Source organism: Euphorbia lathyris, chromosome 3, assembly GCF_963576675.1.
Source record: "Euphorbia lathyris chromosome 3, ddEupLath1.1, whole genome shotgun sequence".
Taxonomy (NCBI): domain Eukaryota; kingdom Viridiplantae; phylum Streptophyta; class Magnoliopsida; order Malpighiales; family Euphorbiaceae; genus Euphorbia; species Euphorbia lathyris.
The window spans coordinates 17,304,066-17,330,744 of NC_088912.1; the positions used below are offsets into that span (position 1 = coordinate 17,304,066).

A 26,679-nucleotide genomic window follows, 5' to 3' on the forward strand; every position below is an offset into this window, starting at 1 on the left:
TCACGTAATAATTAAAATAGTAAGACCTCTTTTAATATGCGTGGGTCCATGTTACACGTGTTAAAATATGTATAGAAGGTCCTCCATTTGACATGGAAAACCGGGTACTTCTAATAATTTGCTCCGGTTAAGTCTGATCCGAGCCAAATCCGATATTTAGCTAAACAAGTATAATAATTACATTTTAGGGATTTTTTCAAATTTACTAAGCAATCATAATAATTAAATAATTTCCATTTCAATTGCTTCAAACATTACCTTAATTTTCATGACATGGGAAAAATGATTAGATCATGTTGAAAGGCAGACTTTGACTATTAGACACATATTGTGGACAAAAGAGAGAGTTGTGTATATATTTCTTTCTTTTGCTATAAATTCTAATCTTTTATTCTTATTTTTATTTCCCCTCATTAAAGAGAAACATAAAAATGGAAGAGAAAGGAGTTGAGAAGAATACTGCAACAGTTCCACAAGAACCTCTTCATCTTCAAAAACAACTTGATGCTGGAGCTCTTTTTGTTCTCAAATCCAAAGGTATTTATTTAATCATTTCCATATAAATTTTCTTCCTTCATCTTCTTATTTTATGGTAATCGGGTGGGGGCGGATTTAGTTTCCATATACTAAACACTACATTCATAAAACTAGTATTTACAAAAGGTGTAATTTCAAGAATCATTAGCAGAAAAATGAGATTTTTTCATTAACTGAAGATTTGTAGGAAAAACTCATTAATAGAACATGAGTTTTTTGTGATCAGTAGTAAGATAACCAGACTATGACGTAATTTTATACGAAAGAAAAGCTCATTTTTCATTAATGAGATTTGAAATTGGACTATTTGTAATTGTCAAAGTAGACCTGATTAATATTGCATTGTTTTTGTATATAAAGATTAAATTCGTTGTCTCCATATAGTGATAAATTTCTACTTTATTATCTTTTTTATATATATAGTTTTCTTTTAATATAAAATATCTTATTTGGCTTTTTATTTTCTTGTGGAAAATAAAAATATATTGTAGCCTTGGCCACAAATTCAACTTTAGTTGTTAATTAATTTAGCAATTATTTATACTTTATTATCCTTTTTTATATATATGGTTTTCTTTTAATATAAATTATCTGTTTTGTCTTTTTTTTTTCTTTTCTTTGTTAGGGTAAATTACACCTATAGCCACTCAACTTTATGCATTTTAACATTGTGGCCACTGAACTTCAATTCTTAACGGTATAACCACTGAATTATACGTATAACCACTGAATTTTACATTTTTCAACACCGGTGGGCACTCATTTTTAACTAACTCCTCAAAGTGATGGTTAACGACCTCAAAATAAAAATATTTAAGAATTAAAATTGTTCAGAACGACATTTACCATGAAACCATATTTTTTATTTTCCAAAATCACATTTTTTGGAGCTTTCTCTCTCTAAAAATCCACTCTCTCTTCTAACAAAACAACACCTAAATGACCTCAAAATGAAAATTTTCAAGAATTAAAGTTCCTTAGAATATCATTAACGTTTTGGATTTTTTATTAGGCCGCCAATTGTCGTTTTGAGGCGTTGAGTGGTCACTGGTGTTAAAAAGTGTAAAGTTCAGTGACCATACAGTTAATAATTGAAGTTCAATGACCATAATATTAAAGAGATAAAGTTCAGTGGCCATGGGTGTAATTTACCCTTCTTTGTTTTTTTTTTTTTTTTTTGACAACCCCTTCTTTGTTATTATACGGTGGAAAATATCGTAACCTTGCTAGAAATTCAACTTTAATTAATTAATTTAGCAATTATTTCTCTAAAACAATATAAATTTAGCAATTATTGCATAGATCTAGGGTTGTAATCAGGTGGGGTTTCCATCCCGTACGAGATTTGCCCAATAAAAAGAGAAATTTCGATTTATTTTTTCCATAAGATAGGAATAGAATCTCTTGGATTAAATATATTAATGTTTTATAAATTATATTTGTCAAGATACATTATAAGATAAATTTTTAAATTAAATTATAGAAAATGCTATTTAAAATTTAAGTAGCGGAGAATAAGGATCCTTCGAAAATGAGAATAAATTTTTTTCTCATTTTACCAGTAAGATGGGGATGAGAAATCTCCATCTAGACGAGGATATGAGTAGTCTCCATCGCATATCCATCCTAAATAAAACATAGAATGTAAGTCCCGCCAAATTCCCAATTTGAAAATTGAAATATTAGCAATTATTTAATGTATTATAAATAGGGTTCTAACTCATTTTGATTTTTTATTAGTTTACAATTAAAACTATCATTTCACTATCTATCCATATCAATAATTAGTATTTTTATCCATACGTTAAATATCATATTATTTTTCTATTTTTTTTTATCGATCGAGCTTTTGATCTTTCAGTTAGACACATCAAACATCCAATCAATTATTAGTCCACACGTTAAACATTTACTTGCTAAGTTAGTTGTAGCCATTTAATCTTGATAAAAAAAATTGTCATTTACTCATATACGTTTGAAATTGTATAATTTACAGTTTGAATTAATTTTTTTTAGAGTTTTTATATAACCATACTAGATAGATATAAAAAAAGAAAGCTATTTTTAAAGTGTTATTCTGAAACGCTGATGAAATGAATAATGCTTTACTAATCTAATTTTATGCTCAAACTCGAAGATTTAATGCGTGTAATTATAATTTTAATTAAAAATTTGTTTAAAATGTTTATATAGGATCTTGGATACATTGTGGATATCATTTGACAACATCAATAGTTGGTCCACCACTACTAAGTCTTCCATATGCAATAAAATATCTTGGATGGGAATGTGGAATTTTGTCTATAATAATTGCAGCTCTTGTCACTTTTTATTCCTACAATTTGTTATCTTTGGTACTTGAACATCATGCTCTCTTGGGTAATCGCCAACTTCGTTTCAAAGACATGGCTACTCATGTTTTAGGTACGTAACCAGCTTTCTTACCACAGAAAATTAATTATGATATCACGATAATAACATCGCATTTATATTATATATAATCATGGTGCCTTTTATGGTTACTTTATTTTTGACAAAGTACCATTACTTTGTGTGTTTTCACCATTGGATGATGGATTAGGAAATTAATCCAATGGTGAAAACACACAAAGTAAGACTTATTTTGTTAAAAATAAAGTAAGCATGGCCTTTACCATATAATCATATAACACGATTATATTTATACTCAACAATCTATGCAAATTGGAATGAATAAGTTTAAATTAATTTAATTTAGCTTAACTAACTATTTTATTACAGGGGAATAGATCAAAAACTTACTTAACAATTATATAAATTAATTTAAGTATCTTTCTATAAGAAAAAACCTTATATAAATCAATTTATGACAAAGTATACCTATTTAATTAGCTTCACCTGTACAATGTCTTGTAATAAATAATCAAATCTCACATTAATTTAGTAATTAGTTAGTTGGGCCAATAATTTAATTTTGGTGGTTGCTGAAAGATGCAGCAATTTGGTTATTTCTAGTTGTGCCAAAAACGTGATTTTATTGGTCGGGTTTTTTTTTTTTTTATATAATACTAATGTTACCAAAAGTAAGAATAAGTAAATTGTTATTTCAAAAGTATTTATACATATCAATTTAATTTGAATTGAACTATTAATGTTACCAAAGTAAAAAAAAAAAAAAAATTAACCTCTTTTTTCAGAAGAAAAAAACACTAAGCTGGGTTTCACTGAATTAAGTCAATACATATTTTAAGGAAAAAAACATAAAACTATTTTTTGAGACATTTTCATAAATTAAAATAATGAATTTATATTTATTTTTAAATGATATAATTGTTTAATTTATTATAATTATATTTATATTACTTTTAAAAAAACACATAAAACTATTGAGGAAATTATGCTACATAATGATAATGATGAGAGCATCTCCTTGAGCAAACCAAGCCAAGCATGAAGGAGAGCTCACACGGTGTGTCACCTTAGCTACACGTCGTGTGAGCGAGCTAGTTGGGGAGGAATATCTAGGGAAGAGTCACACGCCATGTCAACCCATCACACGTTGTGTGGACTGCTTGTTGGAGCTCTTGAAACTTTCCTATTCACACAACATTGTGGCTTTCTTCACACGTCGTGTGACACATAGCAATGGTGTCGCGAGAGGACTTCCTCATACGCCGAGTTGAAGCCTCCAAGCTCGAATGACTGTACGAAAACTAAGCCACACGTCGTGTCAAATAGACCACACGCTGTGTGGCCAACTTCGTGGCTAAGAAAGACAAGCCTACTACAAGCCTATCACAAACCTGCTTTAGCTTATTTACTATTTTGCCATCAGATATTTACTATTTTGCCACTAATTTGATTCCTCCTATTTTACCCTATTATTTTAGTTCAAGCTTGTAACCCTAATAAGTGCTTTTTAGTCATATCTTACCTAATTTAGGGAAGTATTTAAACCCTCTCTTTTGTAAGGATGAACAACTTTTAATCAATCAAACTCAAATTTCTTCTTAGAAGTAAGGTTCTCAACCTTTGGGATTATTTCCTACTAATTTTAACTAATGAAGAGATTGTTTTTTTGTTGGTTTAAAATCAAAACCATCATCATCGTCACAAATCTATATCAGTTGGTATCATAGCTGATTGTTTTCTAACATGAGAATTCTTTTGATAATGGTACCGAGGTTACCACAAGAAGCAATGTAAGTTGTAGATAAGAAGATAGTGGATTTCAAAGTCGAGATAAAAGAGCTAATACAGGAGCAAACTCGAGCTCCAATCAAAGAACGTAGAGAAATGAAAGAGCAAATGATAGCACCTAGGGAGAGTTTCAAGCTAGAAGTGTGAAGCATGATCTCACAACCTACCGGAGGTCATCAAGAGAGGAATGAAGAGATTCTGATGCCCCAACCACAAAGATAACCCACGCCACTATGTTCACCTCCGCCAAGGAGGAACTTGGCACCACAAAACCCGCATCAAGGGGCTCCAAGGGCTCATAAGGTAAGGAGGCCAAACTTTGTTATTGTACATAAGGAAGATAAGGATAGCAATGGGCATGATGGTGTTGGAAATATTAGAAATGTTGGACATGTTGGGTTTGTTGATGATAGATATGATGATATTGTTGGGAGAAATCTACATATTGATGATGATCATGTTAGGGGGGTTATGCTACAAAACTTTGTTAGGGACTATACTTTCAAGTTAAAATTTCTTTGCCTTCATTTGGAGAGGTTCTTCAAATATATCGATATTCCGGATGAACAAAAGATTTGGTTAGTAGCTTACCACTTGAAAGGGATAGTTGGTTTATGGGAAGACAATTGTCGAAGCCGGTAGACAAAGAGAAGCAAGTGGCAAGCACTAGTGGGGTGAAATCTCTGATTATGGAGAAGGCACCCATATAGGATGTGAGACCTTTTAGGGGAGAACCACCGACTGTATGCATGCGAATTACATCTAGGTTGCATCAATCCTGAGCTAGTTTCTTAATGGCTTATTTATTTCAGATTTAAACAGTTGGCTCACTGAAAATGTTAAGTCTACTGTCACAGTTAATGGAGTTTATTGGAGTATTATTTTTACTTCTTATTGTTGGTGGTTGTGGAAATGTAGAAATGGTTGAATTTTTAAAATGGATCAACCCTACCCTCATAAAGTTGATTTTGTCCTCAGCTTTAGGCAAGATTGTTTTATTGCATTTTCTAAAGGGAATTTGGAGGTGGTTTACCAGCCTATTTAAGTCATTACCTTCCTTCCCCTCCCCCCCCCCCCAACGAGTTGAAGACTGGATGAAATTAAACACTGATGGGTCTGGGAGAGGGAGTCTTGGTTATACACCGGTTAGTGGTCTTCTTTGGGATCATTGCGCTAACTAGTTGGGCTGCTTTCTGTCAATATCAGAATCTGTGATGCTTTACTTGTTGAAATAATGAACTTATAATTAATAGTCTTTAATTTGATTCAGTGGATTATCCAAGAGTCATTTCTGTATCTGTATTTATAGAGTGTCCAAGAGTCATTTCTGTACCTGTGTTTGTATCTGTATTTATAGAGAGTTAATGTGGTTTACTAAGAGTCATGTTTGTAATCTATAAATACATATCAATACAAAGTAGTAAGGCAAGAGAATCAGAAGAGAATTTCTTCCAGCAATTATACTCTTCCTCTGTACCTCTGAAAGTTTATTTATTTGATCCAACAAATTGGTATCAGAGCCAACAAAAATTCTCTACAATGTTGAATGGAATGATCCCATACAAATATCCACAATTATCAAAGGAAAATTATGATAATTGGTGCATTAGAATGAAGGCTTTGTTGGGATCCCAAGATGTATGGGAAATGGTAGAAACTGGATATGAGCAGCCAGAGAATGAGGAGGAATTGACGAATGCTCAAAAAGCGAAAAGGAAGAAAGACCAACAAGCACTCTCTCTAATCCACATGTGTCTGGATGAGAATATGTTCGTGAAAATTTCGACTGCAACAACAACCAAAGAGGCATGGGAGATTCTCGAAAATTCCTTTAAGGGGAAAGATAAAGTAGTCAAGGTGCGTTTGCAAACCTTGAGAAGTGAGTATGAGAAACTCAAGATGAAAGAGTCAGAGAAAATTGATGAGTTCTTTAATAGAACTTTGGCAATTGTCAATCAGTTGAAGAGATATGGAGAAAAAATGGAGGATGTTTTTGTGATAGAAAAAATCCTTCGTTCTTTGACTCAGAAATTTGATTACGTGGTGACTGCCATTGAAGAATCAAAAGATCTGGAGACTATGTCTGTAGATCAACTCTTGGGTTCGTTACAAGCCCATGAGGAGAGATTAAAAAATAGAGAAGAACCTGTCGCTCAGGTGTTGCAGGCGAAACTAGATTTGAATGATAAAGAAGAAAAGAAGCAATTTGAAGGTGGATATGGAAGAGGAAGAGGAAGAGGAAGATCAAGAGGTAGAGGCCGTGGCTGTAACCCCCTCACTTGGATCACATGATATCTCACACAATATCAGTTATAGACATGCTTTCAATTCTCAATCATATAAACTTCGATCTCATATAAACTTTACATATTATACACAAGAGAAAGCATTTACAATTTACAATACAGGTTTAAGTCATTATCCTGCGTAGAGGATTTACAAAACAAAAGTACATCACAAGACTCCAAAATGCCTAGATGAGAATGGACTGACACTGCTGGTGCGACCTTAAGCAAGAAGAACTCCACCTAACCTGTAAAATCTGTTGGCAAGGGGTGAGCTGCCTACTCAATAAACATATTACGCATATATGTATATACAAAAGTAATGTAAAGAGCACAAAGCAAAATATATCATTAGTACCAAGTTAGAATTTATTCATTTGTTTCACTTATTATAATAATACTTATTTTAGAAAGGCATTGATGTACTTAAACAATATATATATAAAATGGTCCTTGGGCCCAATCTGTATTCCGGCTCACTAAATTCGGAATACAATCATCTGTGCTACGGAGGAGTTACACTCAACTCACGTACTCATATATCTCAACACATGTGCTTCCGGCTCACAGTATTCGGATAGCACTCTCAACTTGGACCATTTCACATATCCATCTAAGCAAGCTCATATTCATTTATAATCCAACCATTATTCAGTTCCAGTATGTGCATAAGGCTCAACATGCCGTATGTACTCATAACACTGCAACATACTCAATCATATCACTTTCTTATCAATAATAACGTATCACAAACACTCAAACATTATTCACATCATTCACATCAGATTCAACCACATCTCACACTCAACAAATCACAAGGAACAATACATTCATACACATATATAAGCAATATGCTTACCGTCGCACTTGGTTCGATCTATTCAACACGATCGGGTGTGCGTTCAATTGCACCTTGTCCTCCTAATGTTACATAACATTTATACCATTAGCCTTAGCATAAACTTAATGACAATATACACTAATGAATGCTCTATGATTTACAAGACACTAACTCCACAAAGTTCATGCAATCTAATCCTTTTGTCTTAGATCATCACATGACCTACTTGCACACATTCTGCCATAACTTTCTCTATATGAATCCAAATTCCCTGATTCTTGAACCTACTAAAACTAGACATATATGGGTAGAATATATCCAAAATTCACATTAATATCACTTCTACACAATATATGGCATGCAAAATGATTATGTCCTATTTCCAGCCAAGAAACAGACTACCCAGATTTGCATCTACCATAATTCACTCCACCTAGCTCACACTAAACATAATGGATTGTCAAATCCTTTTACAGACATATACTTTAAGTAGTTAGGAACACTTTTGTATGAATAAACTTTCCTAAATTATGAATCTAAGGTCCTCAAAATACTACATCAATATGGCTGCCTCACATGACATTCCATTTCGAGGCAGTCACGATCCATCTAGGTTTTCTTCCTCTATATATGGAATTAAAGTCCCATATTTTACAGAGGGTTTCATAACACATATAGGAACATAGTTTATTCTTTATGTATCTTCATATTCGAACAATATCAATATGAAAAACATGCTCCAAAATGACTGAAAGCAGTACCCTAGATTTCTGTTTAGGGCACTTGATACATATCTTTCATTTGGACAGCCTATAACCACTTTAAACAACACCAAAACTCAACAAACTCAATCACAACTCATCCACAACAAATCCTATAATCATACCTAGGTATTTCAGAATCTCCAACTCATAGAAAACAAGCTAAAATAGCATACTAACCTTCAACTTGTGTCTATCACCTAGTATGCTTCCTAACTTAACTTGTTTGGCTTGACAATGGAAGAAATTGGAAGAGTTTTCTTTGGAGGGTGTTAGGACATGAAATAGGAAGGTTTGCTGAAGCTTTGGTCGAAATTGTGGCTGAATATCATAAGGATTGAGTTGTGCACATCCTTTGTAAAATGAAGAGGTGTATTGTGTCTTAATATTGGGGTGACACCTCATGCTTGCTCACAAACCTCAAATTCAGCCCTCCTAAAGTGTAATTTAATCAATTTAGGACATATAAATTCATTCATTCATTTAAGTCCTAACTCAATTAACCAATCGTTACATCTTAACGACACACTAATCGCCTACTAATCGCACGATAATCGCATTATTCATACAAAACTTCTACTGACAATGAGATGAATCTAAAATGTATGTATTCAATCATGAAAACATATATGAATGTGGGAAGACTCATGTGTTAGGGTTTTGGGGATGTTACAGTTCGTCCCCCCTTAAAGAATTTCGTCCCCGAAATTCACTTACCAGAAGCTTCAAATAGGTAAGGATATTGTGTCCTCATATTTTCTTCTACCTCCCAAGTTGCCTCATCAAGTGTTTGATTATGACTCCATCTCACCTTAACCATTGGAATTTCACGGTTTCTGAGTCGTTTCATTTCTCGTCCCAAAATCTCTAAAGGTTGCTCACGAATAGTCAAGTCTGTGTTCACTATTGCAATCTCAGGTTCAGGAATCATATGACTTGGGTCTGATCTATATCTTCTTAATACTGACACATGAAATACATCATGTATTAAAGACAATTCTGGTGGTAAAGCTAGCCTATAAGCCAATGGTCCAACTCTCTCAACGATCTCATAAGCCCCAATGTATCTTGGATTCAACTTCCCTCTTCTGCCAAAACGAACTATTCCTTTCCATGGGGATATTTTTAAAAACACTTTATCTCCAACTTTATATTCCATCTCCCTTCGGTGCTGATCCACATAGGCTTTCTGACGTTCCTGTGCAGCTTTTAAATACTTCTTTATGACATTGATCTTCTCAACCGTTTCCTGGACTAACTCAGGTCCTTCCAATTGCCTCATTCCTTCAACATCCCAACATATAGGGCTTCTACACGGTCTTCCATATAATGCCTCATAAGGTGTCATGCCTATACTCGAATGATAACCATTATTATAAGCAAACTCCATAAGAGGTAAATGTATATCCCACTCACCTTGGAAATTAAGAACACAAGCTCTCATCATATCCTCTAAGGTCTGAATAGTTCTTTCTGATTGTCCATGTGTCTGTGGATGAAAAGTTGTACTGAAATGCAATTTTGTTCCCAAGGAGTGTTGCAAACTGCCCCAAAATCTAGATGTGAATCTAGGATCACGATCTGAAACAATAGATATAGGTACTCCATGCAATCTCACAATTTGTTCCACATAAAGTCTAACCAATTTATCCATCCAGTCTGTCTGTTGAACCGGTAGAAAGTGAGCAGATTTCGTAAGTCTATCTACTATCACCCATACACTATCGTGTCTACGCCTTGTTCTTGGTAATCCCATCACAAAATCCATAGTGATCCTCGCCCATTTCCACTCTGGTATGGTTAAAGGTTTTAGTTTTCCCACGGGAGCTTGATGTTCGGCTTTAACCTGTTGACATGTCAAACATTTGGAAACAAAATCAGATACATCTTTCTTCATTGTAGGCCACCAGTAAAAAGGTCTCAAATTTCTGTACATCTTTGTCATTCCTGGGTGCATAGCATAATGAGAATTATATGCTTCCTGTAGAATTTCTGATCTTAAATCTGCTACATCTGGAACACATAATCGACTTCCTAACATCATAGTCCCATCATCTTCCACAGAAATATCAGGTCTCTTACCTTGTTGTACATGATCTCTCATTTTCTGTAAATAAGGATCATGCCACTGTGCTTCTTGGATCCTTTCTTTCAAATCTGGTTTTACCCGTAGTGTAGCCATCAAACCTGTTACTTCATTTACTTCTAACTGCACATCCATGGCTCGCATCTCCACTAGTGAATTCAAACTATAACTCTTCATACTAGCCACAATATCAACACTCTTTCTACTCAAAGCATCTGCAACCACATTAGCTTTTCCTGGATGGTAATCTATTGTACAATCATAATCTTTTAATAGCTCAATCCATCTCCTTTGTCTTAGGTTCAACTCCTTTTGTGTAAAGATGTACTTCAAACTCTTGTGATCGGTGAGAATCTGAAATGTCTCCCCATATAGGTAATGTCTCCATACCTTCAATGCATGGATGACTGCTGCCAACTCTAAGTCGTGTGTGGGGTAATTCATCTCATGAGGTCTCAGTTGCCTAGAAGCATATGCAATAACTTTCCCATTTTGCATTAGAACACATCCCAAACCTTGTCCCGAGGCATCTGTATAAACAACAAAGCCACCACCTTCATAAGGTAACACTAACACTGGTGTGGAAGTCAATCTCTTCTTTAGTTCCTCAAAGCTCTGGTGACATTTATCATTCCACTGGAATACAACTCCCTTTCTCAGCAATTTATTTAATGGACCTGCAATCAGAGAAAAACCCTCTACAAATCTCCTGTAATAACCAGCTAACCCAAGAAAACTCCTAAGCTTTGTAACGTTCTTTGGCGGTTCCCACTCATCAATAGCTTTAATTTTGGAAGGGTCCGGTTGAACCCCTTCACCTGACACCACATGACCAAGGAATACAACTTCATCCATCCAAAATTCACATTTGCTTAGCTTTGCATACATCTGATTATCTCTTAAAATTTTCAAAACAATTCTCAAATGTTGTTCATGCTCACCCACAGTTCTTGAGTACACTAGGATATCATCAATGAACACCACAACAAACTTATCTAGATATTGCTGAAAAGTCTTGTTCATTAATGCCATGAAAGCTGCAGGAGCATTAGTCAAGCCAAAAGGCATCACAAGAAACTCAAAATGACCATACCTTGTACGAAAAGCAGTTTTAGGTATGTCAGCTTCAGCAACTCTCAACTGCCAATAGCCCGATCTTAGATCAATCTTTGAAAAATGACGAGCTCCTCTAAGTTGATCTAGCAAATCATCAATCCGAGGCAATGGATACTTATTTTTCACTGTCATTCTATTCAGTTGTCTGTAATCAATACACAATCGCATACTTCCATCTTTCTTCTTCACAAATAATACAGGTGCTCCCCACGGTGAAGTACTGGGTCGTATAAACCCCTTCTCAAGTAGTTCTTCTATTTGTTTCTTCAATTCTTGTAATTCCATTGGAGCCATTCTATATGGAGCAATTGATATAGGAGATACTCCTGGCATGGTCTCAATAGGAAAATCAATCTCCCTATGAGGTGGTAATCCTGGTAGTTCATCTACGAATACATCTGTAAAATCTCTCACCACTGGAATATTCTCCAATTTGCCTCCATCCTCCCTAGTATCCACAACATGAGCTAAATATGCCTCACACCCACTTCTAATCCATCTGATTGCTTGAATTGCAGATATTAAACAAGACGGCACAACCTTTCTCTCCCCAACAAATAACACAGTTGACTCTGAAGTAAAATGTAACACAACTTCCTTTGAACAACAATCCACTTTAGCTTCATATTTACACAGCCAATCCATCCCCAAAATAATATCAAATTCTCTAAACCCCATAACTACTAAATCTATAGGGAACTCACTTCCCCTCACTTTTATAGGACAATCTCTCAAAACCTGATTTACAATAACATTATTCCCAACTGGTAGGATAACTCCCACATCATATCCTAATGGTTCTACCTTCCCATTTATTTTCAATATAAACTCAGGTGTTATGTATGAATGAGTGGATCCAGGGTCAATCAAAACAAAAGCTAAGGTATCAAGGATAGAAATTGTACCGGATATAACCTCTGGTGCTATTTGAGCTTCACCCCTCGTCATATTGAAGGCTCTATTTCGTGGTAAATTTTGTGTCTGTCCACCCATAGGAGCATCATGTCTACCCCCTCTACCTCCTCCTCGACCTCTGCATCTGCCTCTATCCACTCCAGCTGCACCACCTCCTATATTAGACTGAGGTTGAACTCTCTCTCCTCTATCAACTAATAAGGGACAATCATTACGATAATGGCATGTTTCTCCACACTCAAAACATGTACCCTTCTTAAATGAACCATAACACTCTCCTGTGTGAGATCGGCCACATCTGCCACAAACCAGGGAAGGTCCCCAACACTCACCTCTGTGTACCCGTCTACATGTCTGACAAGCTGGAAAAGATGTTGTTCTCGCTCCTCCTCTATACCCACTATTAAACCGACCACCTGAAAATCTGTTACTACCCACAAATGGAGCACTACTCAAAACATCTCCAAATCCACCCCGTGATCTAGTCCCACCACGATGGATACTACTACTACCTCTAAATTGTTGAGAATAGCCTCTAGAAGAAACTGAGAATCCACCTCTCTTTGTTGGCCTGCTAGACTGACCCTCTGTATCAAATCTAGCCCTTTTGGTTACAAAAAGTTGTTCTCTATCTTTCACAATTTCCTCAGCTCTGAGTGCAGATTCTACTAACAATCTAAAGCTCGTTTCATGTGCATGAATCCCCATTCTAACATCTGGGTGTAGACCATGTTCAAACCTACGACATTTTGCTTCTTTTGTAGCCACATTTGCAGGTGCATATTTGGCTAAGGTGTTAAACATAAGCTCGTATTCAGCCACAGACATATCCTCCTGCATAAGGGTTAAAAACTCTGTTTGTTTCCTATCTTTGTATATCATTGACATGTACTTATTAGTGAACAACTTCTTGAAAATATCTCATGTTATTTCAGTTCTAATTCTTGTCCTTTTTATAGATCTCCACCATTCTAAAGCTTCACCAGTGAAAAGATTAGAAACATATTTGACCATTGAGTCTAGTCGACATTCTGTGTTCTCAAGTACATCTTCAATCTTGGCCCACCATTTATCAGCTATATCAGGATCTGTGCTACCCTCAAACTCTGTTGCACCCATCTTTTTAAGCCTTTCAAAATTTTTATCAAAGATTGGCGCATCTCGACGAGCTTGAACACGTGGCTGAGGCTGACCTTGAGCCAAATAGATTCCCATCATTTCTTCAAACTGGTTATAACCCTGCGGATAACCTGCATGTCCTGAAGCTCCTATATGTTCTGAGCCCCCAGACTCATGAACATGACCAACCAAACCATGACTAGACACATTACCGGATTGTCCATTCTCACCATCAGACTCCATAACCCTACATGAAACATGACCATGTCAACATGCTTTAGAATAAGAACATATGATTATGTGGTCTTAACCTAGGAATCCAAAACAAGTCATACACAACCAAATCCCTAGGAAAGTAGACCCGCTCTGATACCACTAAATGTAACCCCCTCACTTGGATCACATGATATCTCACACAATATCAGTTATAGACATGCTTTCAATTCTCAATCATATAAACTTCAATCTCATATAAACTTTACATATTATACACAAGAGAAAGCATTTACAATTTACAATACACGTTTAAGTCATTATCCTGCATAGAGGGTTTACAAAACAAAAGTACATCACAAGACTCCAAAATGCCTAGATGAGAATGGACTGACACTGCTGATGCGACCTTAAGCAAGAAGAACTCCACCTAACCTGTAAAATCTGTTGGCAAGGGGTGAGCTGCCTACTCAATAAACATATTACGCATATATGTATATACAAAAGTAATGTAAAGAGCACAAAGCAAAATATATCATTAGTACCAAGTTAGAATTTATTCATTTGTTTCACTTATTATAATAATACTTATTTTAGAAAGGCATTGATGTACTTAAACAATATATATATAAAATGGTCCTTGGGCCCAATCTGTATTCCGGCTCACTAAATTCGGAATACAATCATCTGTGCTACGGAGGAGTTACACTCAACTCACGTACTCATATATCTCAACACATGTGCTTCCGGCTCACAGTATTCGGATAGCACTCTCAACTTGGACCATTTCACATATCCATCTAAGCAAGCTCATATTCATTTATAATCCAACCATTATTCAGTTCCAGTATGTGCATAAGGCTCAACATGCCGTATGTACTCATAACACTGCAACATACTCAATCATATCACTTTCTTATCAATAATAACGTATCACAAACACTCAAACATTATTCACATCATTCACATCAGATTCAACCACATCTCACACTCAACAAATCACAAGGAACAATACATTCATACACATATATAAGCAATATGCTTACCGTCGCACTTGGTTCGATCTATTCAACACGATCGGGTGTGCGTTCAATTGCACCTTGTCCTCCTAATGTCACATAACATTTATACCATTAGCCTTAACATAAACTTAATGACAATATACACTAATGAATGCTCTATGATTTACAAGACACTAACTCCACAAAGTTCATGCAATCTAATCCTTTTGTCTTAGATCATCACATGACCTACTTGCACACATTCTGCCATAACGTTCTCTATATGAATCCAAATTCCCTGATTATTGAACCTACTGAAACTAGACATATATGGGTAGAACATATCCAAAATTCACATTAATATCACTTCTACACAATATATGGAATGCAAAATGATTATGTCCTATTTCCAGCCAAGAAACAGACTACCCAGATTTGCATCTACCATAATTCACTCAACCTAGCTCACACTAAACATATGGATTGTCAAATCCTTTTACAGACATATACTTCAAGTAGTTAGGAACACTTTTGTATAGATAAACTTTCCTAAATTATGACTCTAAGGTCCTCAAAATGCTACATCAATATGGCTGCCTCACATGACATTCCATTTCGAGGCAGTCATGATCCATCTAGGTTTGCTTCCTCTATATATGGAATTAAAGTCCCATATTTTACAGAGGGTTTCATAACACATATAGGAACATAGTTTATTCTTTATGTATCTTCAAATTCGAACAATATCAATATGAAAAACATGCTCCAAAATGACTGAAAGCAGTACCCTAGATTTCTGTTTAGGGCACTTGATACATATCTTTTATTTGGACAGCCTATAACCACTTTAAACAACACCAAAACTCAACAAACTCAATCACAACTCATCCACAACAAATCCTATAATCATACCTAGGTATTTCAGAATCTCCAACTCATAGAAAACAAGCTAAAATAACATACTAACCTTCAACTTGTGTCTATCACCTAGTATGCTTCCTAACTTAACTTGTTTGGCTTGACAATGGAAGAAATTGGAAGAGTTTTCTTTGGAGGGTGTTAGGACATGAAAAAGGAAGGTTTGCTGAAGCTTTGGTCGAAATTGTGGCTGAATATCATAAGGATTGAGTTGTGCACATCCTTTGTAAAATGAAGAGGTGTATTGTGTCTTAATATTGGGGTGACACCTCATGCTTGCTCACAAACCTCAAATTCAGCCCTCCTAAAGTGTAAGTTAATCAATTTAGGACATATAAATTCATTCATTCATTCATTTAAGTCCTAACTCAATTAACCAATCGTTACATCTTAACGACACACTAATCGCCTACTAATCGCACGATAATCGCATTATTCATACAAAACTTCTACTGACAATGAGATGAATCTAAAATGTATGTATTCAATCATGAAAACATATATGAATGTGGGAAGACTCATGTGTTAGGGTTTTGGGGATGTTACAGTGGCCGTGGCTGGAATCGTGGATATAATGGAAGAGGTAGAGGTGGCAGAAATTTCCACAATAATGAAGCCACAAATAATCAGCAATGGAATGCAAGAGGATGTGGTAGAGGCAACAATTTCCAAGGCCGTGGAAATAATTGGCATGGTCGTGATAAATCTCGTGTGCAATGTTACAATTGTCAAGAATTTGGGCATTATGCTGCTGAGTGTAAATCTGAACCTTTTAAAGACGAACATGCCAATTTTGCCGAGGAGGAAGATGAAGAATCAACTTTGTTACTGACATGTAGCGAAGATGAAGCAAGGAGCAAGGAGTCTTGGTATCTAGACTCGGGAGCAAGCAATCATATGACGGGAAATAAAGAACTTTTTTATAAGCTTGATGAATCTAAGAAAGGAAGTATTTCTTTCGGTGACAAAACAAAAGTTCCAGTTGTGGGAAGTGGTGACATTCTTATCAAACTGAAGAATGGAGATCATCAATTTATTTCTCATGTTTATTATGTTCCAGCTTTGAAATCCAATATTTTGAGTATTGGACAACTTTTGGAGAAAGGTTATGAAGTGGAGATGAACAGGAATGGGCTGGTTATGAAAGATGGAAAGAAAAAAAATGATTGCAAAAGTTCCTATGTCTGCAAATAAGATGTTCAAATTAAAAATCAGCAGTGATCGTCCTATGTGTTTGAAAGCCTCATCAGATTCTGCATGGATGTGGCATCTCAGAATGGGTCACTTGAATTTTGGTGGACTGGAGCAAATGTGCAAGCAACAAATGGTGTATGGATTACCTTCCATAAATCATCCCAATCAGATTTGTGAAGGGTGTATGTACGGGAAGCAATTCAAAAGGAGTTTTCCAAAGGATTCTTTGTCAAGAACATCAAAGCCACTTGAATTGGTTCATGCAGATATTTGTGGTCCCATTAATCCAAGTTCACATGGAGGAAGTCGGTATTTCTTATTATTTATTGATGATTATACTCGGAAAACATGGGTTTATTTTTTGAAGGCAAAATCTGAAGCATTTGAAGTGTTTAAAAAATTTAAAGCACTAGTTGAGAATGAAAGCGGCTTGAAGATCCGATCATTGCGAACTGATCAAGGAGGAGAATTCACATCTGAGAAATTCAATCAGTTCTGTGATTATAATGGTGTTCGTCGATTGCTTACTGTTCCAAGATCTCCTCAACAAAATGGTGTCGTGGAACGGAAAAATAGAACCATTCTTAACATGACAAGAAGCATGATGAAATGCAAAGGTATGCCAAAAGAATTTTGGGCAGAAGCAGTAACATGTGCAGTCTATTTAAATAATAGAAGCCCTTCAAAGAAGCTTTTACGAAAGACCCCTAATGAAGCATGGTGTGGAAAGAAACCAAATATTTCTCATGTAAAGGTATTTGGTTGTCTTGGTTATGTTCATGTTGCTGACGAATTGAGAAGCAAATTGGATGATAAAAGTGAAAAGATGGTGTTTATTGGCTATGCAAAAAAATTCCAAAGGTTATAAATTTTATAATCCTCGGAATGGAAAAGTTGTGATAAGCAGAGATGCAGAATTTCAAGAAGAAAGCTCTTGGAATTGGAAGATTCCAGAAGATGAAAATTATGATTTTCTTCCTGTATATGATGATGATTTTGCAGGTCAAAATGAAGATGTAATTATCACACCACCAAACTCACCTTCCACATCTCAGACAAATGTGACAGACTCATCCCCAGAAAGTTCATCAGAGAGGCAGCCTCGAATGAGAAGCTTGAGTGAGATTTATGCAGAAACTGAAGAAGTAGATAACGCTACTTTATTCTGTTTGTTTGCTGATACAGAACCTGTACAATTTGAAGAAGCTGTTCAGGAAAAGAAATGGAGACAAGCAATGGATGAAGAAATAAATTCCATAAAGAAGAATGACACTTGGGAATTGGCAACACTGCCAAAGGGAAAAAAAGCTGTAGCAGTGAAGTGGATTTTCAAAATAAAGAAAAATGCCAAAGGAAAAGTGGAGAAGTATAAAGCTCGCCTTGTTGCAAAAGGTTTTTCTCAAAAGGCCGGAATTGATTATGAAGAATGTTTTTGCTCCGGTGGCTCGAATTGAGACAATTCGATTAGTTATTTCTTTGGCAGCTCAACAAGGATGGAAAATTCACCAAATGGATGTCAAAATCAGCATTCTTAAATGGAACTCTTGAAGAAGAAGTTTATGTCAATCAACCATTGGGTTATACTGTAAAAGGGCAAGAAGATAAGGTGTTGAAGTTAAAAAAGGCTTTGTATGGCCTTAAGCAAGCTCCAAGGGCTTGGTATTCTTGCATCGATGACTATTTCCAGAAGAATGGCTTCACAAGATGTCCATATGAGCATGCTTTGTATATCAAGGAGAATGAGGATGGAAAAATAATGTATGTATGCTTGTATGTTGATGATTTAATTTTCACAGGATCTGATCAAAAGATGATTGAAGAATTTAAGAAGTTGATGACAAATAATTATGAGATGACGGATTTGGGGGCTGATGTCATATTATTTGGGCATTGAAGTTAAGCAAAGTGATGAAGGTGTCTTTTTGTCTCAGAAGTCATATGCAGAAGCTATTTTAAAAGAATTCAAGATGGATAAATGCAATTCAGCTTCTACGCCAGTGGATTGTCGAAATAAGTTGTCAAAGCATGATGATGAAGAAAAGGTGAATCCAACTTTGTTTAGAAGGTTGGTTGGAAGGCTGAGATTTTTGACATGTACAAGGCCAGATATCTTATATGGAGTTGGACTCATTAGTCGTTACATGGAGGTTCCAACTTTAACTCATATGGAGGCAGCAAAACGAATACTTCGATACATCAAAGGTACACTGGATTATGGTTTATTTTACTCTTCCCAGAACAATTTCAGATTGTATGGATTCAGTGATAGTGATTGGGGAGGAGATGTTGATGATAGAAAAAGCACAACTGGTTTTGTGTTTTTTATGGGAACTGCTGTTTTTGCTTGGAGTTCTAAAAAACAAGCAATTGTTACACTTTCAACATGTGAAGCAGAGTATGTTGCAGCAGCTTCTTGTGTTTGTCATGCAATATGGTTGAGACGGATGTTAAAAAGTTTGAAGTTTGCTCTAGATGGAGCAACTGATGTTAAGAAAGCAGGGTAAAGAAAGTGAGTTCCAAGCCGGGTAAAGAAAGTGAGTTCCAGGGGGGAAGCTCTCCGTTCCTGGTTTTGTTCGAAGAGATGGAATTGAAAGGCTTACCACTATGGAATGGAACTCCTGAGGCTGGCGTGCTTTAAGACTCCAACTCTATGGCTAGGTTGATAATAAGTCAGCTATTGCGTTGGCTAAAAATCTGATCTTTCATGATAGAAGCAAACACATTGACACCAAGTATCACTTTATTAGAGAATGCATTGGAAGGAAAGAAATTCAACTCAAGCATGTACCATCCAAAGATCAAGTTGCTGATATTTTTACTAAAGCTTTGAAGTTGGAAGATTTCAGCAGATTGAGAGATGTTCTTGGTGTTACTAAGGGATAAAAAAATTATAAGTTTAAGGGGGTGTGTTGAAATAATGAACTTATAATTAATAGTCTTTAATTTGATTCAGTGGATTATCCAAGAGTCATTTCTGTATCTGTATTTATAGAGTGTCCAAGAGTCATTTCTGTACCTGTGTCTTTATCTGTATTTATAGAGAGTTAATGTGGTTTACTAAGAGTCATGTTTGTAATCTATAAATACATATCAATACAAAGTAGTAAGGCAAGAGAATCAGAAGAGAATTTCTTCCAGCAATTATACTCTTCCTCTGTACCTCTGAAAGTTTATTTATTTGATCCAACATTACTTATGGAGATTTGGAGGCTCTATTTTGGGCTTAGGTTGCTTAGGATAAAGGCTTCAGGAAGATCAACGTGGAGTTAGATTCTCAAATTTATTGGCTTTATGCTAAACTCTATTGATACTTTTCACCATTTTGCCTAGATTGTTTAGGAATTTGTTCTGCTTAAAGATCGAGATTGGCAGGTTACTTTCAGGCATATTTATCGAGAAGGCAATGGTGTCACCTATTGGATGGAGAGCTTGACAGGTTTTGTATCTCTAAAAACTGATGTCGTTCTCACTTTAATCATCTCATCTTATTGGCTACTAGTTTCCTTTTATGTTTTTTCCGAGTTTTTAACCTTCTTTTTCTGGTCCAAAAAAAATAAATTAAACTAAGTATGGTAATATTTTATCATATGCTCATCAAATATCACTTTGTGTCACTAAAATAATTAATAAAATCTTGTTTTTATTTCAATAAAATCACATAGCTAAATTTGAATAATTTTAAAATAAATTTAAGTTTGAAATTTGTTTAAAAACACAAACTGGTCCGGCTCGATCCTCCCTTAATTGATTAATCGAGTGTATTACTTTCAGAGTAGTTTAATTTTTTTTCTATATATTTAATCCAACTATATTTAATTTTTTTTTCTATATATTTAATCCAACTGAGGGCGAGCCTTGGCGCAACGGTAAACGTTGTTGTCGTGTGACCAAGAGGTCACGGATTCGAGTCTTAGGACGCGTAGTGCGACCGGACCGCTTTTTTTTTATATATTTAATCCAACTGTTTTTACAGGACCAAGATGGGGTCGGTATTACGTGGGTCCAATTCAATTCATGGTGTGTTATGGTGCTGTTGTTGCATGTATACTACTAGGAGGCCAATGCATGAAGGTAATTAAGAAAGTGGTTGCACAAATAATAAAAAAAAGCATTTATAAGTAGCTAAATTATTTGAATTTGTTATATTAAATTGTGATTTTTTAGAGTTGTTGTTATATTTTTATGGGATAAAATTAAAAAAAACATACATATATTCATATTATTAGGGATGTAAATGGATAGGATAGGGAATACATTTCTCATTCCCGTTCCTCGACTACTCGGGGATTTTTCATTCCCGAGAGTTAGATTGGAACAGATTTTTTTCCATCCCCATCTCTGCAGGGATTCCCATTCTTCGTTTACAAATATTCCAAAAAGATCAGTAAAGCCTAAGTATAAACTCATTTAAGTAAAAAATATATTTTGTAAACATATAAGTATAAGCTTGTTTAGTTTACAAGGCTTATAAATTATAAGATCATTTAGTTTATAAGGTATTCATAATAAAAATTATAAATTCAGTTATCACGGGGATTAATAGGACGGGGACGGGATCCTCACGGGTTGGGGATATCTTTCCCCGTTCCTACTTCATCCCCGTCATGAGAGACAAAATTATCCCCAACCCCGTTCTATGAGGATTCTTATCGGGGATTCCCCGTCTAAATTTACATCCCTGCATATTATGTAAAGTGAATAGTAATTTTATCTATAATGTTATTTATAGTATATTGAGGGTCTAATCTGTCACATGTTTTGCACTAATTGCATATCAATTGATTTAAATAGAAATTTGAGTTTTTCATTGTTTCAATTTTGAAATAAGTTTGGGATAAAGTGTCTTTAAAAGCTTGACAAAATATATATATTTTTTAAGTTTATCCAACTCGTGATAAGAAGCCGGATAAAATAAGATTCACGATATCATATGTGTACACATGTCTTTAATATGTTACTGATGAATAATGATATAACACACAAGTAAAGTGTAATAACAAGATTCATAATTCAAAAGTATAGATTATGATCGTGGGTCTGTTGGCTACGCCTGTCACCCATGAGTTGGGATTGGATATATATTTGAGATACTAGAACTTGCACATAGAATGGATTGGATTTGAGACTTGTCTCAAAAGACTAATCAATCTAAACCGATATACTCTTTATATATATTTTATTTTATTTTATTTGTATTGTATTGTGTTGTGTTTTATTAAATTAATTAATTAAATTTGTTGCATTTTTATTATAAATTTTAATTATTTTTTAATATATATGCAGGCAATTTACATATTGTCAAACCCAAATGGAAGTATGAAGCTTTATGAGTTTATAATAATATTTGGAGGATTAATGTTGATATTAGCTCAAATCCCATCTTTCCACTCTTTGAGACACATCAACTTGATTTCTTTGATTTTATGCATTGCTTACAGTGCTTTTGCCACTGCCATTTCCATCCATATTGGTAAGCATTCTTTAAATTTAACTAGTAAGATCAAATATATATGGTCCAAATAATATATATTATTGTATTTGTATCTTAATATATCTTTTACTTTTTTTTAATTAATAGGAAATTCATCCCATGAACCCAAGGATTATTCTCTAGAGGGAGAGACAGAGGATAAGATTTTTGGATTTTTCAATGCTATTGCTATTATTGCCACAACATATGGAAATGGGATCATTCCAGAAATTCAGGTATGATCGTTAATGGAGCCATGATTTCAAATTTAAATATATAATTGCAGTAGATTCTCTTTCTAAGTAGAGAGTCGCATGCAATTTGGAGATTTGAATCTCTAAAATTGTATCTGAAAAAGCAATGGTTCAATTTAGTTTTAGATCGGTACCTGTGGATGATAAATTTTTCATTTTTCCAAATTTAATCGATAACGATCTTAAAATGAAAATTTTTAAGAATTAAAGTTGTTTAATATCATATTCACTATGAATCGTATTTTTTAATTTTCAAAATTACCATTTTTTTCGGAGTTTTCTCTCTAAAATTAACTTTCTCTCTCATAAAAACACCTAAATAACCTCAAACCTAAAAAGTTGCTTAACATATCATTTAATTCTAGAAAATTTTCATTTTTAGATGGCTTAATGCTTCTCCAGCCCCCTTAACTTGTCCAAATTGATCATTTACCCCTCCAACTCATCGAATGTTCTATTTACCCCCTTAACTCCATAAAAATGGTATTTCTCACCCCATTAACTTGTCCAAATTTGTCATTTTACCACTTCTCAACTCATCAAGTATCCTATTTACCACATTAACTCCATAAAAGTGGTATTTCTCACCACTTATGATCCTATTTACCCTCTTAATTTCATAAAAATGGTATTTCTTATCCCTTTATAGTAGTAAAAAAAGTTGAAAAGAGAAAGAACGAATAAAAAATACAAATAACAAGAACATTAATATAAACAAGTTAAATACATTATATGTAAGGATAATGTACAAAAATAGGCCTATGATTTTTGGGGAAGTATCAATTTAGATTCCACTTACAAAATAGCATAAATATAGGTTTAACGTTTAAAAAAAGTTATCAATTTAGGCTTCGATAACGGATTGTAAGGGGTGAAAATACCACTTTTATGGAGTGAAGGGGGTAAATAGAACATTCTATGAGTTGGGGGGATAAATGGACAAGTTGAGGGGTGAGAAATACCACTTTTATGAAGTTAAGGGGGTAAATAAGATATTCGATGAGTTGAGGGGGTAAAATGACCAATTTGGACAAGTTAAGGGGGTTGGGGAAGCATTAGGCCTTTTTAGATCATTATCAGCCAAATTTGGAAAAATGAAAATTTTGCAAACCACGTATACCGATCTAAAAAAAATGTAAAACCACGTGACATTTATTTGAAATTAATCCTATATAATATTAATATTATACATTAATGGATATACTCATGGATATCTCACGGGTAACCCTAATAGTGACGGGTTGAGAATCCTTATGGGACGCAGATAGCTATTACCATCTCCGCCTATCCCCATAATTACAATAAGGTTTTCTTCCCCATCCATGAACTTATGAAAATGGATATTGGATATTACCCAACTCTAATGAGGTAGCGTGTCGGGACCCAATGGGTATGGATATTACCCCGTATTACGAGTCTCGTTATTAAGAAAAAGTCTATATATGCAGGCAACTATAGCAGCACCAGTGAAGGGGAAAATGTTCAAAGGACTATGCATATGCTACACAGTAATATTAACAACATTTTTCAGTGTAGCCATTTCTGGGTATTGGGCATTTGGTAACAAATCTGAAGGTCTCATTCTCACAAACTTTGTAAGCAATGGAAAACCATTAGTGTCTAAAGGACTTCTTCTAATCACCAACATCTTCACTATGCTTCAACTTTCAGCAATTGGTGTGGTAAGTTTCTCACTCTTTTTTCCTCTTAATTTCATTATTTATACCACGTTTAGTAACGTAAGAGATAATAATAGAAGCTATTTTTGAGTCTTACATACGAGCTTACGTTTTTAGGTTAGTTGGTTCCTTGATACGGTATCAATCCTCTTAGACTTAAAATTTGACAAGAATATGTGCCTCACAAATTCCTTTATGACACGCGAGACATGCGTGTCCGCCAATCACGTAGGCAAGTAGACATATACGACATGGGATGTTAGTCACGCCTGTCAGAAAAGCGAAGTAACTATCATGCAGTCTGCCTATTACTCAAGCGGACATGCCTTCGTCTGCTTCTTTAAAAGAGCAAATTATTAGAAGCATCCGGTTCTCCATGTCAATCGGTGGACCTTCCATACATATTTTGACACATGTAATATGGATCCACACATATTATAAGAGGTTCCACTATTTTAATTATTATATGGTCACAATACACGTGTTTAAATGTGAATTGGGGGTCATCCGAGTAACATGAAAGACAAGGTACTTAATATAAGAACTCCTTTAAAAATCGGTTAATTTGCATTCGCTTTTATGAAAGACATGTTATAATTTTCTAGTCAATTTGTTCTTAATCTTCCAATTTAAATGACCGGTGAATACATACGCCATTTTGACAAATAAACATATTAATGTAGCCTACAAATGTATCACAGGTTTATTTGACAAATAAACATATTAATGTAGCCTACAAATGTATCACAGGTTTATTTGCAGCCGACAAATGAAGTACTTGAACGAACCTTTGGGAGTGCCGAAAGCAAAGAATTCTCGGCAAGAAACGTTATTCCGCGACTAATTTCAAGATCTTTGTCGGTAATAACGGCAACTACAATTGGTGCAATGCTTCCATTCTTTGGTGATATTCTTGCATTGGTAGGAGCTTTTGGAATCATGCCTTTAGACTTCATCTTACCTTTTGTTTTCTTTAACTTGACATTTAAACCGTCAAAAACGAGAATTATCTTTTGGCTGAATATAACCATTCCTACAGTTTTTTCGGTATTAGCAGTGATAGCGGCGGTTGCAGCAGTTAGACAAATAAGCCTCGACGCCAAAACTTATCGGTTATTCGCTAATGTATGATTAGATCTAGTATCTAGTACTGAAACCAAAACAAGACGTTCAGAGATAAATAGATGAAAATGTATTACAAATAACATCAACAACGGATTTTTATGAAAGATTCCGTTAGTAATGAAAAATTCTGAATAGATTTAAACATGAGTTATATTTTTAATGATAAAATATTTTGAAAGTAATTTTAATTTTAATTTCACTCTATTTCTCCCTTAATCTGGAGGGTCAAGGAAATGTTTTCAGATTTCAACAGGAATTTGATCTTAGTTATGACTAAGACCCAAATATGATTATCTCGATGAGGATACTTGCAATTAAGACTAAAAATATTAACAAAAATGATCTTATTTTGGGAGGCGAAAACTCTCATTAATTATAGAAATGGGAAATTATTTTTATCAACATTTAACATCTAATCCAGACGGAGATGAGAGTGTAAGGAGGGAGGGTCTATTGCAATCCCCACCACTGAAATCAACTCTACGATATGTAGTTGCAGACAACCCATCCATTTAGCCTTTCCTAGGTCCTCCAGTATTTAGGGACATGTGCAATGGAAAATGTCGGTTTGAGCACCCATTGGTTTTTAGAAAACGTCAAAAAAATTCATAGAAGTTGTATACGAAACTTTAATTTTTTCAGCAAAAACAGCCCAAAAAAAAATAATTGAACACCTATTGATCACTAAAAATATCCTTATGAGTCAATACTGAATCTGTCCCTGGTTGTATTTGGGTTAAATACACCGTTAGTCACTGAACTTGTATGGTTATCTCAAAATGGTCACTCAACTTCAATTTGTCTCAATAAAATCACGCAACTTTGAGTTTTGTCTCAATTATATCACTCCAGCGATTTTAGTGGTAAAAAAACATTAAAATGATGCTATTGTTGATACGTTAACATGAGTCATTGCAGATATCTAACTAAAACGACATGTGGCAGTCACGTGTCGGTTAGTTTTATGAAAAAAAATAAATTTTGTT

At 34.7% G+C, this 26,679-nt stretch overlaps 1 protein-coding gene across 5 annotated transcripts; it reads left to right on the forward strand.

The window, feature by feature from the left end:
- The first annotated feature begins 389 nt into the window (after window positions 1-389).
- Window positions 390-25,837, forward strand: LOC136224444 (GABA transporter 1-like). Of its 5 annotated transcripts, XM_066012780.1 has the most exons (8): window positions 390-537; window positions 2,731-2,961; window positions 20,524-20,601; window positions 21,139-21,236; window positions 22,449-22,635; window positions 22,744-22,871; window positions 24,338-24,571; window positions 25,319-25,837. In XM_066012780.1, exons 1-8 carry the CDS (start codon window positions 432-434, stop codon window positions 25,697-25,699), a joined length of 1,443 nt encoding a protein of 480 aa, XP_065868852.1. In that variant the 5' UTR covers window positions 390-431; the 3' UTR covers window positions 25,700-25,837. The 5 variants fall into 5 exon arrangements, with proteins under 5 accessions (XP_065868852.1, XP_065868853.1, XP_065868854.1 ...); XM_066012781.1 differs by lacking the exon at window positions 20,524-20,601 and having other exon boundaries at window positions 392-537; XM_066012782.1 differs by lacking the exon at window positions 390-537 and having other exon boundaries at window positions 2,822-2,961; window positions 20,496-20,601.
- Window positions 25,838-26,679: the final 842 nt, after the last annotated feature.